At 39.4% G+C, this 12,582-nt stretch overlaps 1 protein-coding gene and 1 non-coding gene across 5 annotated transcripts in view; one reads left to right on the forward strand and one right to left on the reverse strand.

The window, feature by feature from the left end:
* Positions 1-97: 97 nt before the first annotated feature.
* Positions 98-12,582, reverse strand: part of OCLN (occludin) — a 47,018-nt gene continuing 34,533 nt past the window's right edge. For 3 of the 4 annotated variants that reach the window (XM_005221440.5, XM_005221439.5, XM_024981258.2), the window contains exons 6-9: positions 7,059-7,274; positions 5,237-5,408; positions 2,808-2,849; positions 98-1,467 (exon numbers count right to left, since the gene is read on the reverse strand). In XM_005221440.5, coding sequence (XP_005221497.1) covers positions 1,366-1,467; positions 2,808-2,849; positions 5,237-5,408; positions 7,059-7,274 — 532 coding nt within the window. In that variant the 3' untranslated portion in view covers positions 98-1,365. 4 annotated transcript variants of the gene reach the window in all.
* On the forward strand, positions 2,095-2,167 carry TRNAK-UUU (transfer RNA lysine (anticodon UUU)). The gene has a single exon. It is a non-coding gene; the product is annotated as a tRNA-Lys (tRNA).

The following is a 12,582-nucleotide window of genomic DNA, read 5'->3' on the forward strand; positions in this document are numbered from 1 at the left end:
CGGAAAATTAAGAATTTTTCCAACTTGAAGAACTAAGTCAGTGTTATAATGGAAACCTTATTTAAAAGTTATCTTTGGAAAATGATTCAGACTAATATATTAAAAACAATATATTTTAATGAGAGTTCTAAACTGAGGGGATAATCACAGTCAATTTGGTTAGCTATATATCCAGTATTATCAGCTAATTTTACTTTACCAGGAAAATATTGAATTAAAAAAAAATGCTGAGAATTAAAGGGCACCATTTGAAATAATTTGGTGCTTTACGATACTGGATTCCATTTCCAGACAAGTCAGCCTTCTGTTAGCCAAAGGATTTAGGATACTACCAACCAGCACAGCACCCAAAATAATTTAAAACAACAACAAATACAACTTCCGAGCGTAGTTTTCCACAGCTTAATATTAACAGCACTAATGATGTCAAAAAGGTATATTATGGAAAGAAAACACCAGGTTTAATAATTATAAAATATGTACAAAACTTGAACATTCCCAGAAGTGAATTATAAATGTAATTAGATACTTTGATAAAAAGGAAACGCCTAGTTGGCTTTAAAAAAGTATGTAAACCATAAAAGATAAAAGGCATTTAAAAATACACAACAAAATTCTAACCAGAAGGTTTAAACTTTGATTTTTCAAAAGTAAACATGTATTTACAATCTTCAAATTTCATACATTTGTTACTTTTACATGATCTTTATTACCAGGATAACATGAAATAAAAAGCTCTTAAGCATTTATACACACAAAAAAAATCAATAGGGCGGTTGGTAGAATTCAGTATTCATAGTAGCTAAAATAGGAAAAGGCAGGGGACTTTATCAATGGAGTCATAAAATAGACTTAACCAAAACTGCAAGCTAGCCAACAAGCAGTTTCACTTCAGACTTTATTGCAAGGGCCCAGTTTCCTTATCTGAAAATGAATGATTATTTATTTATAAGTAACAGTTACCTGAAGGGAGAATTCTGGGAGGATTAAACTACCCCCTACAAGACCAGCCCAATGAGCACACACTTAGGTATTAAGACCTGATTGCCCAGGATGTCAAAGTTCATAGCACAGTCCACTCCAGGACCTTCCTGAAAAGTTTAAAAACCTCAAATAACAGTTCTTAACACAAGAACCAATGTTTGAAGCATAAAATCCTTAGTTGGAGTGTTCAGCCCAGTTGATTATCAAAAGCTATTTATAAACTGCTTCAACACTGATGATATTAAAGCTACCAAAACTCTGTAATGATCAGAGAGATTTGGCCTCCCGGGTTAGAGCCCAAAGTCATTTTGACTCCTGATAACATTGCAGAGATGTCAGTCAGATACTTCTTAACCTCTCCAACAATGTGGCGTCTGCCGTCTATGTTTTCCGTCGGTCGTAATCTCCAACCATCTTCTTAATGTGTGACAATTTGCTCTTCAACTGTTTACAGTAATTCCTCTTACTTTTGTAATCTGCTGACTAAAAAAGAGTGGGGGGAAAAGAATCGAGTAAGTTTAATAACATAAAAACGAGTTACGTATTAGCTGCTGGGACGGCAGAGGTGAACAGCAACAACAAAAAGGGAATATTAGTCATACAGAATTGCAAGGAGCGTTAAATGAAGCGACACGCACAAGGCACCTGGCAGCACCTCTAACCACGTGAGCAGCTGATTCTCTCTGCTCAAGCATATCTCAAAGGATACACTCATTTCTAATGATTTGGAAAGTCGTCAAGAAAACGTTAGGCCTTTTTGGCTAACACATGATCTTGAAAAAAAAAAATCAGTAAAGCAAGAAACTGGTTATACGGATTGACTTAGAGTAAGGAAACTAGATAAATGGGGAATTAGACAGGAAATTTTACTATATACACCATTAAACTCTTGAATTAAAAAAAAAAATTATCTAGCTGCACAGGTCTTATTTGTGGCACGTGCAAGTTTTAGTTGAGGCAAGTGAACTCTTAGCTGTGGCATGTGGGATCTAGTTCCCTGACCAGGGATTGAACCTGGGCCCCCTGTATTGTAAGCTCAGAAACTTGGCCACTGGACCACCAGGGAAATCCCTTTAGTCTTGAATTTAAATTCATGAAATTTCTAGGAATTCCTTAGTCGTCTAGAGGTTAGGACTCTGCACTTTTACTGCCGAGGACCCAGGTTCAATCCCTGGTTGGGGAAATAAGATCCCACAGGCCGTGTAGTGTGATAAAAAGAAAAAGACTGATGATGCCAAGTGTTGACAAGAATATGGAGCAACAGGAATCTATAAACTGGTACAAACCAGGGACACTGCTGACAATCGCTACCCAAGGCTGGATCCCCACTGCTCAATGACCCTCCGATTTCATGCCTATGTAAATACCTAGCAAATGGGTGCCCATGTGCATAGATGCTTTAAAAATCACACACAAGCTACATACTCTATGATTCCATTTATACAAAGTTCAAAATAGGCAATACTAATCCATGATGTTATAAATTAGGATGGTGGTTACCCAGGAAATGTGTTTCAAGGGGGTGCCAGTACAAAGGTGTGTGGCTGCTTTGTGTAAGTTTGCCAAGCTATATACTTATGATCTGTGTATTTTTAACTTCCTTTTTTACTTGTTTGTTTTATTTTTTTAAGTTCCAACTTCTTATAGTTTTCATCTTGCAATTATAGGGCCTTTTGTCTACAATTGTTGTATGTGTGACAAGGTATCAGAGTATCTAAAGTTCTCTAAAGGTATCCAGAGTCATTCTAAAGGTTAAATGAAAGACGCATACTAGAAAAGGTCTTCCTAAAAGAATCAAGAATCTTACAATCTAGGATACTTACTCCCTTAACTTGTTTCAGTCTATTGTACTCGTCGGCAGCAGCCTATTAATAAGAAACAAAGGAATGTATTTAGTGGGGCATTTTCTCTTTCAGAAGTAACACTCCTGATGTTATACTTTGGAGCAAAAACTGTCAGCTTATGACAAGAATATAAGAAGTTAAAATAAAGAAGTCTTAAAGTTCTCAAAACCTTTATGGTCAGTGGGAGGGCCTGAAGGAATCTGGTTATGGGAAATTTATGACATTGAGATGCTTTTCACGTTGCAATCACACCAGCAGGTAACTCTCTGTTCTGTGACTCTGCACTCTCCCATGGTGCAGTCCACGCACCATGTGGACCCCATAAAGCACAGCTCTGATCCCATTACCAGGATAAAACTGGGGCAAGCACCCCATTAAATTCTCTACTGATCTAGTCTCCTATCATTCCAGTGTCCTTCACATTGTAATTCCTTCAAAAAAAATTAAGCACATTCATGTGTTCAGATTCCCATTGTGTTCCCCTTATGGCTGTACTCATGAGGGTCTCATGTACTCCCCTGCTGTCTGGAGAATCTGCCATAGTTACCTCTCAGTCAAGCCTCCCCTCAACTCTCCAGGCCTTCAGCAGACTTTATCCCTTCTCGGAGCACTTAGTTACAGTACTTTCTATACATACTGTAAAGATGACATTAGTACCACTGTTTAACTTGTTAGGTGTTGGTTTCTCTTGTTTTTTAACATGAGCTCTTTGAAGGTAGAAACATGATTGACCTTTCTAACCTCAGCACTTCCACATCAAGCACATAGTAACAGTGAATAAGCATTGAATGGACTGAGAAAGGTTTACAGGACCACAGAGAAGACAGAAAAGAAAGCAATAAACAAACTATATAAGAAGCAAATACTTCAAAACCAGCAAGCAGATCACCGCAGTTAAAAATGGCAAAAGGTATTTCATAAAAGGACTATGAAGCTCCAATAAGTACATGATGTGATTAAAAAAAAAAAAAAAAGGTTAAATACTGGTATCTAAGACACAAGACAGTCATTTTTCAGGCATAAAATGTTAGTGAGATGTGGGTCACAGAAGCCCTCTAGAGCATTACTAGCGGGGAATACAGTTGATATAATCTTTCTGGAGGGCAGTTTTGCAACAAAAGTTTACAGGTACATAACCTCTCACTCAGCAATTTCACATACTGGAATTCGTCCCAGCAGATAAGCAAGTAAGTGCACAAGGCTGGAGAGCTTCACCAGTGTAGGTTCACTAGTAGGGGCAGGTCGGGGGAATGGGGAGGGAGACATACTTGAAAGTCTATTCATAGAGAATGACTATTAAGTAAATTATGGTACAATCACAAAACTGAAAATAATGAAGTTTTTTTTTAACATACAAAAATATTTTCTCAGCAAGTAGATCTTTATTATTGATAAAGATTCATTAAAAAAAATTAAGCACGTTAATGCTTTCAGATTTCCATTGTGTTTCATAAACTGTTGTTGATAATCATACACTGCTGTTGAATAAAACAGCAAAATATAAGCAATGTCAGAAAATATTTAAAAAGAGAAACCTTCACAACGATGGGAGTAGGTCAAAGAAACACAAGAGGCAGCTGAAAGGGTTCCTAGTGGTCCTCGCTAAAGCAACTCAATCAACAAAACTACGCAGTGCTGGATTGTAAGCTGAAGTTCAGAACAGACATCCCTGCATCTACACTGATATAAATGATTAAATAAATGGAAGTGACAAATTTCCTGTGCAGACAAATTCCAAGTAACTTGTGTAGGTATACTGCCTTTAAAGAGCTGGAGCATAATTCCCTGATTTCTTAAGTGTGATCTATGCAGAGTGACTTCCTTCCAAAGAGCACAACACAGAGAGGGGACATAAGAAGTAAAGAGTAACTTTACATGGACAAACACGACCCCAGACAGGTGATCAAGGGAAAAAAATAAAGACAAGCCACAAACTACTGTTGAGTTAAAAAAAAAAAAAGCAGGAAGGATACAAGTAAAGCTTATGATTCTTTATGAAAGATCACTTCTAGGTACACTTCTGCAGGGAGGGGACATTTTAACAACTAATATTTTGGTTGAAAAAATTTAAGGCAATCTATTTTTCTGTCTTCCATTCTGTATTATTTGAATTTTTTTTACAGAAAGAGTAAACTCTTTTCTGTTTATAAATAGAAAAATTAATGTAGCTATTTTCTTTTAAACAGGAAGGGATATATGTACAGATTATTTTTTTATAAATCTTAACTACATTAGTACACTGTTCCATTTCAAAAATACTTTAAGACTGGATTTCAATTATTATTCAATGAAATTACAGTTTGGTAATTACTAGCAAAATCTGTATCAATACTAGTATAAAGGATAATGTAGCTCCACAGACTAGAATAAAATTCTATGTAATATCTAATTATAAGGTTTGATTTTACCATGTACTCTTCACTTTCTTCTCTATAGTCATCCAGTTCTTTATCCAGACGAGAGAGTTCTTTATTGACCTCATCAAGTTCTGCTTGTAGGCTCTTATATTCCTGTAGGCCAGTGTCAAAACTTCTCTTGTAGAGTTGTCTTTGTTGATCTGAAGTGATAGGTGGATATTCCCTAAAAATTCAGAGAGAAAACGATTTTTTTATATATCCTTAGCAGACTTAAGTTCCACAAAGATAATAAAGCTGGTGGCATGTGGAGAATGACATTCTCTTGGTTTTCTTTTTGTTGCTATTGCTTATGGATAGAGGAAGGTGGGATACAAAGAAGTTCTTTTAAGAATGATTATGCTTCTTACACTGATGCTCATCTGTTGTTTTTTTTTTAAAACTCTGCTTATTGGTTTTTAGAAATAAGTGTTGAAAATCATTTATGAAATTTCAGGGTGGTCTTAGGAACTCATTTGTTCTGAATACACAACATCACAGGAGAATGGACACTTACATTTAAAGTCTTAAAACTGGAATTATGAACACAAAGGATATTTTCATCCCTTCAGTGGCAGAGCAGCTCATTGACAGGTGCCTGTTTTCTGCTACCATCTGTAGTTTTCAGATGGTTTTGAGCATTTTTTTGGTGGGAAAATGGGAGGGCGGGTCTTGTTTTTCTTTAACAGAAATCGTTTTGATTGTAAAAGCAGACATGAAAAGGTACATGTATGAAAATGCATGCTCACTGTACAAATAATCTGACAATGTGTTAAACTATGAAAAAAATCCTGGAATTCTTATCACTTGTATCTCTCAATATGCCAGCTATTCCTTACATATGATGGTGATGCTGTTAACCATCCATAATCCACTGAGGAAATACTCTGAGTTGTTCCACAGGGTTAGGGTTAGGGTTAGGTGCTTCATAGCAATATGGAATTTTAAACGTTCTATCGGAGACAGTCTAAGTATCTTCATTTTAAAGAGGGGAGAAATTAAATGATTTGCTCGGAAGGGAAATGAGTATTCAGAATTTCTGAAAGTTTGCATTTAAATCTTGCATGATACAAGATAGGCAAACATTTTATAGACAGGTGGCTAAACGAGACCAAAAATCTAGAGGGGCAAGGGGGGATGAAATATGAGAGCCACCAGTGAGTAAGGGATTTCTAGGTCTGTTTGCCCTATCCATCCCTCCTAACAGCTTGAGAAGCAATGTTTTGATTCACCACAATTCACACAGCAAATATTTCTGATTTGTGTCCCAGTCCTCAGAATATTTGGGCCAAAAGGCTATAGGTCATACCCAAGTACAGCTGGGGATCAATGCTGGACGATTACCAAACCACTGACACAAAAAGTAACTTAACCACAACACTAAAATGTTAACTCAATTGTTTACAAATCTGTTTGCCAAAGTCCTTTGGATTAAACTTTTAAAAGAATCTCTGGTCTCATCATGAAAGCTTAACTTAAAAGTAAACGTCAGAAGAAAGAGCCGTAACACTAGTCTGGAATTTTCTAATTAATAAAACAAAGTTCTCCTATATGTGTATTTTACTTATTTGACAAACCTTTTTTGGGTGGCTACTGGTAAAAATATACAGCACTGGCCAAGTTTGTCATTTTGCGGGGGTGCATGGAAAGTGTTTTAAAGATAAACACACTCCCTCCACATCAATCTTTATTACAAAGGGTACTAAGGGGGGAAAAATGTAACAAAAACCAGCCTAGTTGGCAAAGAATGAGGTTACACCACCCACCCTAGGCAAGGAGGCAACACCCCCAAAACCATGGGATTTTGCAGGGCTTCCAGCGAGAGATGCTCCGGTACCTGATCCAGTCGTCCTCCAGCTCATCGCAGGACTCGCCTCCGGTCGTGTAGTCTGTTTCATAGTGGTCTTGCTCTGCCCGCCTTGACTTCCCTGCCCTGCCCTTCGCGGGAGCCCTTTTTGAAAGCGTCTCCAAGTTACCACTGCTGCTGTAATGAGGCTGCCGGAAGTCCTCCACAGGTGAAGTCAATGGCAGCTCCTGAGCCACTTCCGGCACCCTAACAAAACAGGAATCATCTGTCCGTGAGCACTACCGCCCTTTGTCAGAGCACTGGGACCACAGAGGGCGGCGGCACCCACGCGTGGGCCCGCGCTCAAGCAGCCACCTGCCCAGCGCCGAGCCCATCCCCAGCTCCCCGTGCTCAGCTCGGCACCAGCGCAGCGCTCCTCTAATACACACGAGCCCCTTTAAGGCTCTCATGTAAGGGGAGCCCGTTAGTCAACCTTCTATGTAAAATGGATATAAGACTTCACTTTAGGAAACTCCCACAGACCTGGAAGAGGTGTTGACCTGACCTGTGCCCAGGACATACTCCACAAAAGGCTATTAGGAAGATAACAATCGCCTTTCTTTTCTACAGGTTCTTCCAGTTCCATGGAATGCTGAGTGGGGAGAGGAATGCACATCTATATCTCCCTTTGGGGGCCAACTCCCAGAGATAAGCTCTCCGTAATACTAATTTTAGACTCCTTTATATCACTTCTCTTTTCAAGATACAATGATAAAATGAAACAAATTGAAAATTTAAACTAAAAAAACTAAAAGCAAAGAACCTAAAAAGCATTTTACACTGTAATAGATGAAAGGACTTATTAACACCTATTTTTTTAAACATTTTATTTTACACTGGAAAACAGCTGATTAACAATGTTGTGATAATATCCAGTGGACAGTAAAGGGGCTCAGCCAAGACCTCTTTAAATTGCACTGTTAAGCCTGAAGCCTTGAAGAATGATTGAAATGGAAGAGTTAACATTACACTTATTTTTCTAGCACCAATTATTTAATATTGCATCAGATTTTTAATCGCATAAACTGTTTCTGCCACAAGCATCAAAAAACAAAGACTAACATGGAATAAAAGACCAAGAGCTGTGGCAACTCTCAACTACTTCTGAGTAACAGAAATGCAAAGCTGCATTTTCCCTGCAGCAGAGCTGGAGAAGGGCAAGAGTAGAAACAAGGCACCGGAGACTTCCCGACATCAGCCTTGCTATTCAAGTCAACTAGTTAAAGAAGAATTTTTTTTGTTGTTTTTGCTGTCAACTTACAGAAACTGTCATCTTGAGTTTTATCCACAAGGTGGACTGTTTTCTAGGTGATCCAAAACTGCTTGGTTCTGTTGCCAAAGTCTTACGACTTTTAATCACACTAACTAATTTCTTGCAGATGCCTAAAGCTTTGGTGGGTGATGGGGAAGGGGGGGGCGGTAGTTGGAGGTGATCATGGTATTGAGTTTTTCTTTCTAAATTCTATCCAGGTTAACATGGCTTTAAGTGCTCTGTTAACACTACCTCTAAAGGAAGGAAAATGTGACTTTCTCTCTGAGTGAATGATTAACAAGTTCCTAGACACTCTGCCAGCTACTATGCTTCTAGCTTTGAGGTGGCAAACAAAACCTTTAGAATGCAGTGGGTTTGTCTGAGGGGTTGGGGGCTAGTGGGGGTGGGGGATGCTACAGGGCAAAGGAAATTGGAAAAAAAAAAAAACCACCCAAAATTGCAAGGCAGGCCTCCTCTCATAATTTTATATTAGAAATTGATATTATAAATCTTCATCTTAGAAGTCTTCCATCTCCCCTCTTCCTATACCCTTTCAAACACTAAAGAGTAACTTGATAGAGCATAAAAGCTAAAAATGAAATGCTTGGCAAGAAAAGTAGTATATATAAATTTAAGAGTCAGGGAATGGGTGCACTCTTGGTCATCTACAAACCTGCTTTTAGACCCAAGTCCAATTAGGTAAAAAATCTGCACAACCCAGAAACAAACACCTGTACACTTTCCTTAGTATCTGATTCAGTCCCCTAGGTGTGGAAATCTGCTCTTTTGTAGTTTTTGACTTCCTTCTTTCTTACACTTGTTTTATTCTCTCTCAAACACACACACATGCCCTTCCTGCTCTATCTCACCCCGACAGTGTAGTTATCGTGCACTTTTTCCCACTCACGTTAGACTGCAACCTCCATGGGAACACGAACTCCGTATTTCCAGGAGTACTTGGCCCAGTAAATGGCAGAGGTTCAAGCTAATTACTAAATTGAAAAGACATTCACAAGAATCCTCTTTTCTGAGGACACCCAGTATCCGGGAGAGAGAGAAACAAAATGCTTGATCGCATCATTGCCATGACTGTAGGAATGATGTCCATAATATATACAGTATTTTTAAACCACCATATATCATTGAGGGTCCTATCCAAGCCTTGTCAACCAGACAACTCCATCTTCCTGGACCCAAAAAGGGCCAATTAGAATGGCCCTTTCACTAGGATTTGACAGGTAAGTTTTGGGAAAGGAAATTTCACTCTGAATCCAGGAGTGTCAGATCAGGGCAGCCTGAGGAATGTGCATAGCCAGCCTGCTACAAAAGAAGTTGTACTGAGAATAAAACTACTGAAGTAACAAGAACCCTGACATTTTTTGAGTCCCTGGATCATGCTATGCTGGAAGTTGGTACCATCTCTGGGCCTCATGTGAATCATCAAATTCCTACAACTTGCATAAATGTCCTAAGAGATTATCCTACCAGCCCAAATACAGCTACTAGACAATGATCTCATTTGGCACTCTGTCAGCCTGCCTTGAAAGCTCTGCATTGCATCAACACTCTACTTCTTTGACTTACAAAGGTTAATTCATCCTGGGTTCGATCCCCGGGTCAGGAAGATCCCCTGGGGGAAGGCACAGCAACTCCAGTATTATTGCCTGAAGAATCCCATGGACAGAGGAATCTGGGGGACTACAGTCCACGGGGTTGCAGAGAGTTGGAAGGACTTAGCACACACATAACCTGTCCTGGGTGTGAACAGGATAGGAGGGAGTGTACCTGCTATCTCCCAAATCCACTTACAAAGGGTAGAGAAGCAACTATCTTCAGCTACATTCTGCTGTTTCCTAATCCAGGATTAATTCTAACTGTCTTAATATTCTAAGGTCAGGACATTATGGTGAGCAAGAAGAACCAGACACTAAAGTAATTACCATATGATTCCATTTTATAAGAATTCCCATATGGTGACAGGTATCAAAATAGTGGTGATGGGGAAAGGAGAGTATCCATGAAGAAAAGAATGTTTCAGAACATTTGAAATGCCTCTCTTGATGTGGTGGCAGTTACTTAAGTGTTCACATGCGTGAAATCTCATCAAGCTTATATCAAGATTAGTGTTCTTGACTGAATGTATGTTATGCTTTAGGGGGAAAATATCTTAGTATTGAGGTACCTCATTCTTAACCTGGACCTCAGACAATGTTCCCAATTCTAATTCCTTCTCTATCCACTATAATAGTGAGGAGAGGCGCCTGTGGGTTACTAAACACCTTCAGGAAACACCTGAGCAAAGGCAGGTTATGACTTAAATGTGAGTCCACTATGTCAGCAGGAAGATGTACACTGAATCCTCCACAGCACTCAGTGCTCTGCCATGGACAACAGTCAACGAATTCTATTACCCCCCAGAGGCTGCAAGTTCATCACTATGACACACTGTTGCATTCATATCCCTTAGCACCACCCCCATCCTGCCCTTCTGCAGGGTTAATGAAATTAAAAGACACTTACAAAAAAAAAAAAAGACACTTACTCCTTGGAAGCAAAGTTATGACCAACCTAGACAGCATGTTTAAAAGCAGAGACATTACTTTGCCAACAAAGGTCTGTCTAGTCAAGGCTATGGTTTTTCCAGTGGTCATGTATGGATGTGAGAGTTGGACTGTGAAGAGGGCTGAGTGCTGAAGAATTGATGCTTTTGAACTGTGGTGTTGGAGAAGACTCTTGAGAGTCCCTTGGACTGCAAGGAAATCCAACCAGTCCATCCTAAAGGAGATCGGTCCTGGGTGTTCATTGGAAGGACTGATGCTGAAGCTGAAACTCCAATACTTTGGTCACCTGATGCAAAGAGTTGACTCATTGGAAAAGACCCTGATGCTGGGAGGGATTGGGGGCAGGAGGAGAAGGGGATGACAGAGGATGAGATGGCTGGATGGCATCACCGATTCTATGGACATGAGTTTGGGTAAACTCCAGGAGTTGGTGGTAGACAGGGAGGCCTGGCATGCCGTGATTCATGGGGTCACAAAGAGTCGGACATGACTGAGCGACTGAACTGACTAACTGAACAATAAGAATCATATTTGGATTTTCCAGATCTTCAAAAAAGTACTGGGGTGTATGCTGGAAATACCAACTGGTACAACCCTTATGGAGTACAGTTTGACTACACCCATCAAAATCATATATGCAATTTCCTTTAATCTTGCAATTCTGCTTTTAATATTTTTCCTCCAGATATATCCACATACTTGCAAACTGATAAGGGTGCAATGTGCAAGTTTATTCTCTGCTGAGGTTTGTAATAACAAAACTTTAGGGAAAAGTGTGTATCAGTGTGGGATTAATAAAACAGATCTTAGTCTACCCATCCGATACAGTATTATGCAGACATAAAACAGATGAGCAAACTTTGTATACTGATACGCACAATCACTGAGATACACTGCTAACAGTGCATTTAATATGTTATTACTTTTTAAAAGGAAAAATAACCAATATATGTACTTGGCCAGCATATTCATTTGAAATAACCTCTGGAAGGACACAAAAGAAACTGGTAACACTAGCTGTTCCTGGGGAGAGGAACTAGATAGCTGGGGACAAAGGGATCCCCTTTTGCTCCTCTTAAATTTTACATCATGAATGTGCTGATTTATTCAAGAAAAGGTAAGATATTTATTTAAAATTTATTTTACTTTTGGTTGTGCTGGGTCTTCATGGCTGCGTGAGGGTTTTCTTTAGTTGCAGAGAGTGGGAGCTACTCTTCATTGGGGTGCATGGGCTTCTCTTTGCAGTGGCTTCTCTAGTTGCAGTGTCTGGGCTCGTGGGACCCGGGCTTAGTTGCTCCGAGGTGTGTGTGATTGAACCTGTGTCCCCTGTATTAGCAGGCGGATTCTCAACCACTGGCCCACCAGGGAAGTCCCTAAGTAAGATATTTAAATTGCTCCAAATGAATCTGTGACAATATCTTCATTCTCATGAAAAAGGACAGCATGTGGGAATGTTGTGGAGCCCTGCAAGCCTTACAATTAACTGGGAGGCACAGCTGGTCACAAGAAGAATGAGAGATATTTATTGTATATGCATGGAAGTTGTGCAAGCCCTAGCTTCAAACTTTTACAAGGACTGCATCTCTACGGCGCACCTCTTCTCACAGCCTCATGTGATTTGGCTTTTGTCAAAATCCAAAGAGAAGAAGGAGAATAGAGAAAATGTTCTTCCTCACTCCTCATTCACAACTGAAATCAAAAG

The sequence above is a fragment of the Bos taurus genome, chromosome 20 (genome assembly GCF_002263795.3).
Source record: "Bos taurus isolate L1 Dominette 01449 registration number 42190680 breed Hereford chromosome 20, ARS-UCD2.0, whole genome shotgun sequence".
NCBI lineage: Eukaryota > Metazoa > Chordata > Mammalia > Artiodactyla > Bovidae > Bos > Bos taurus.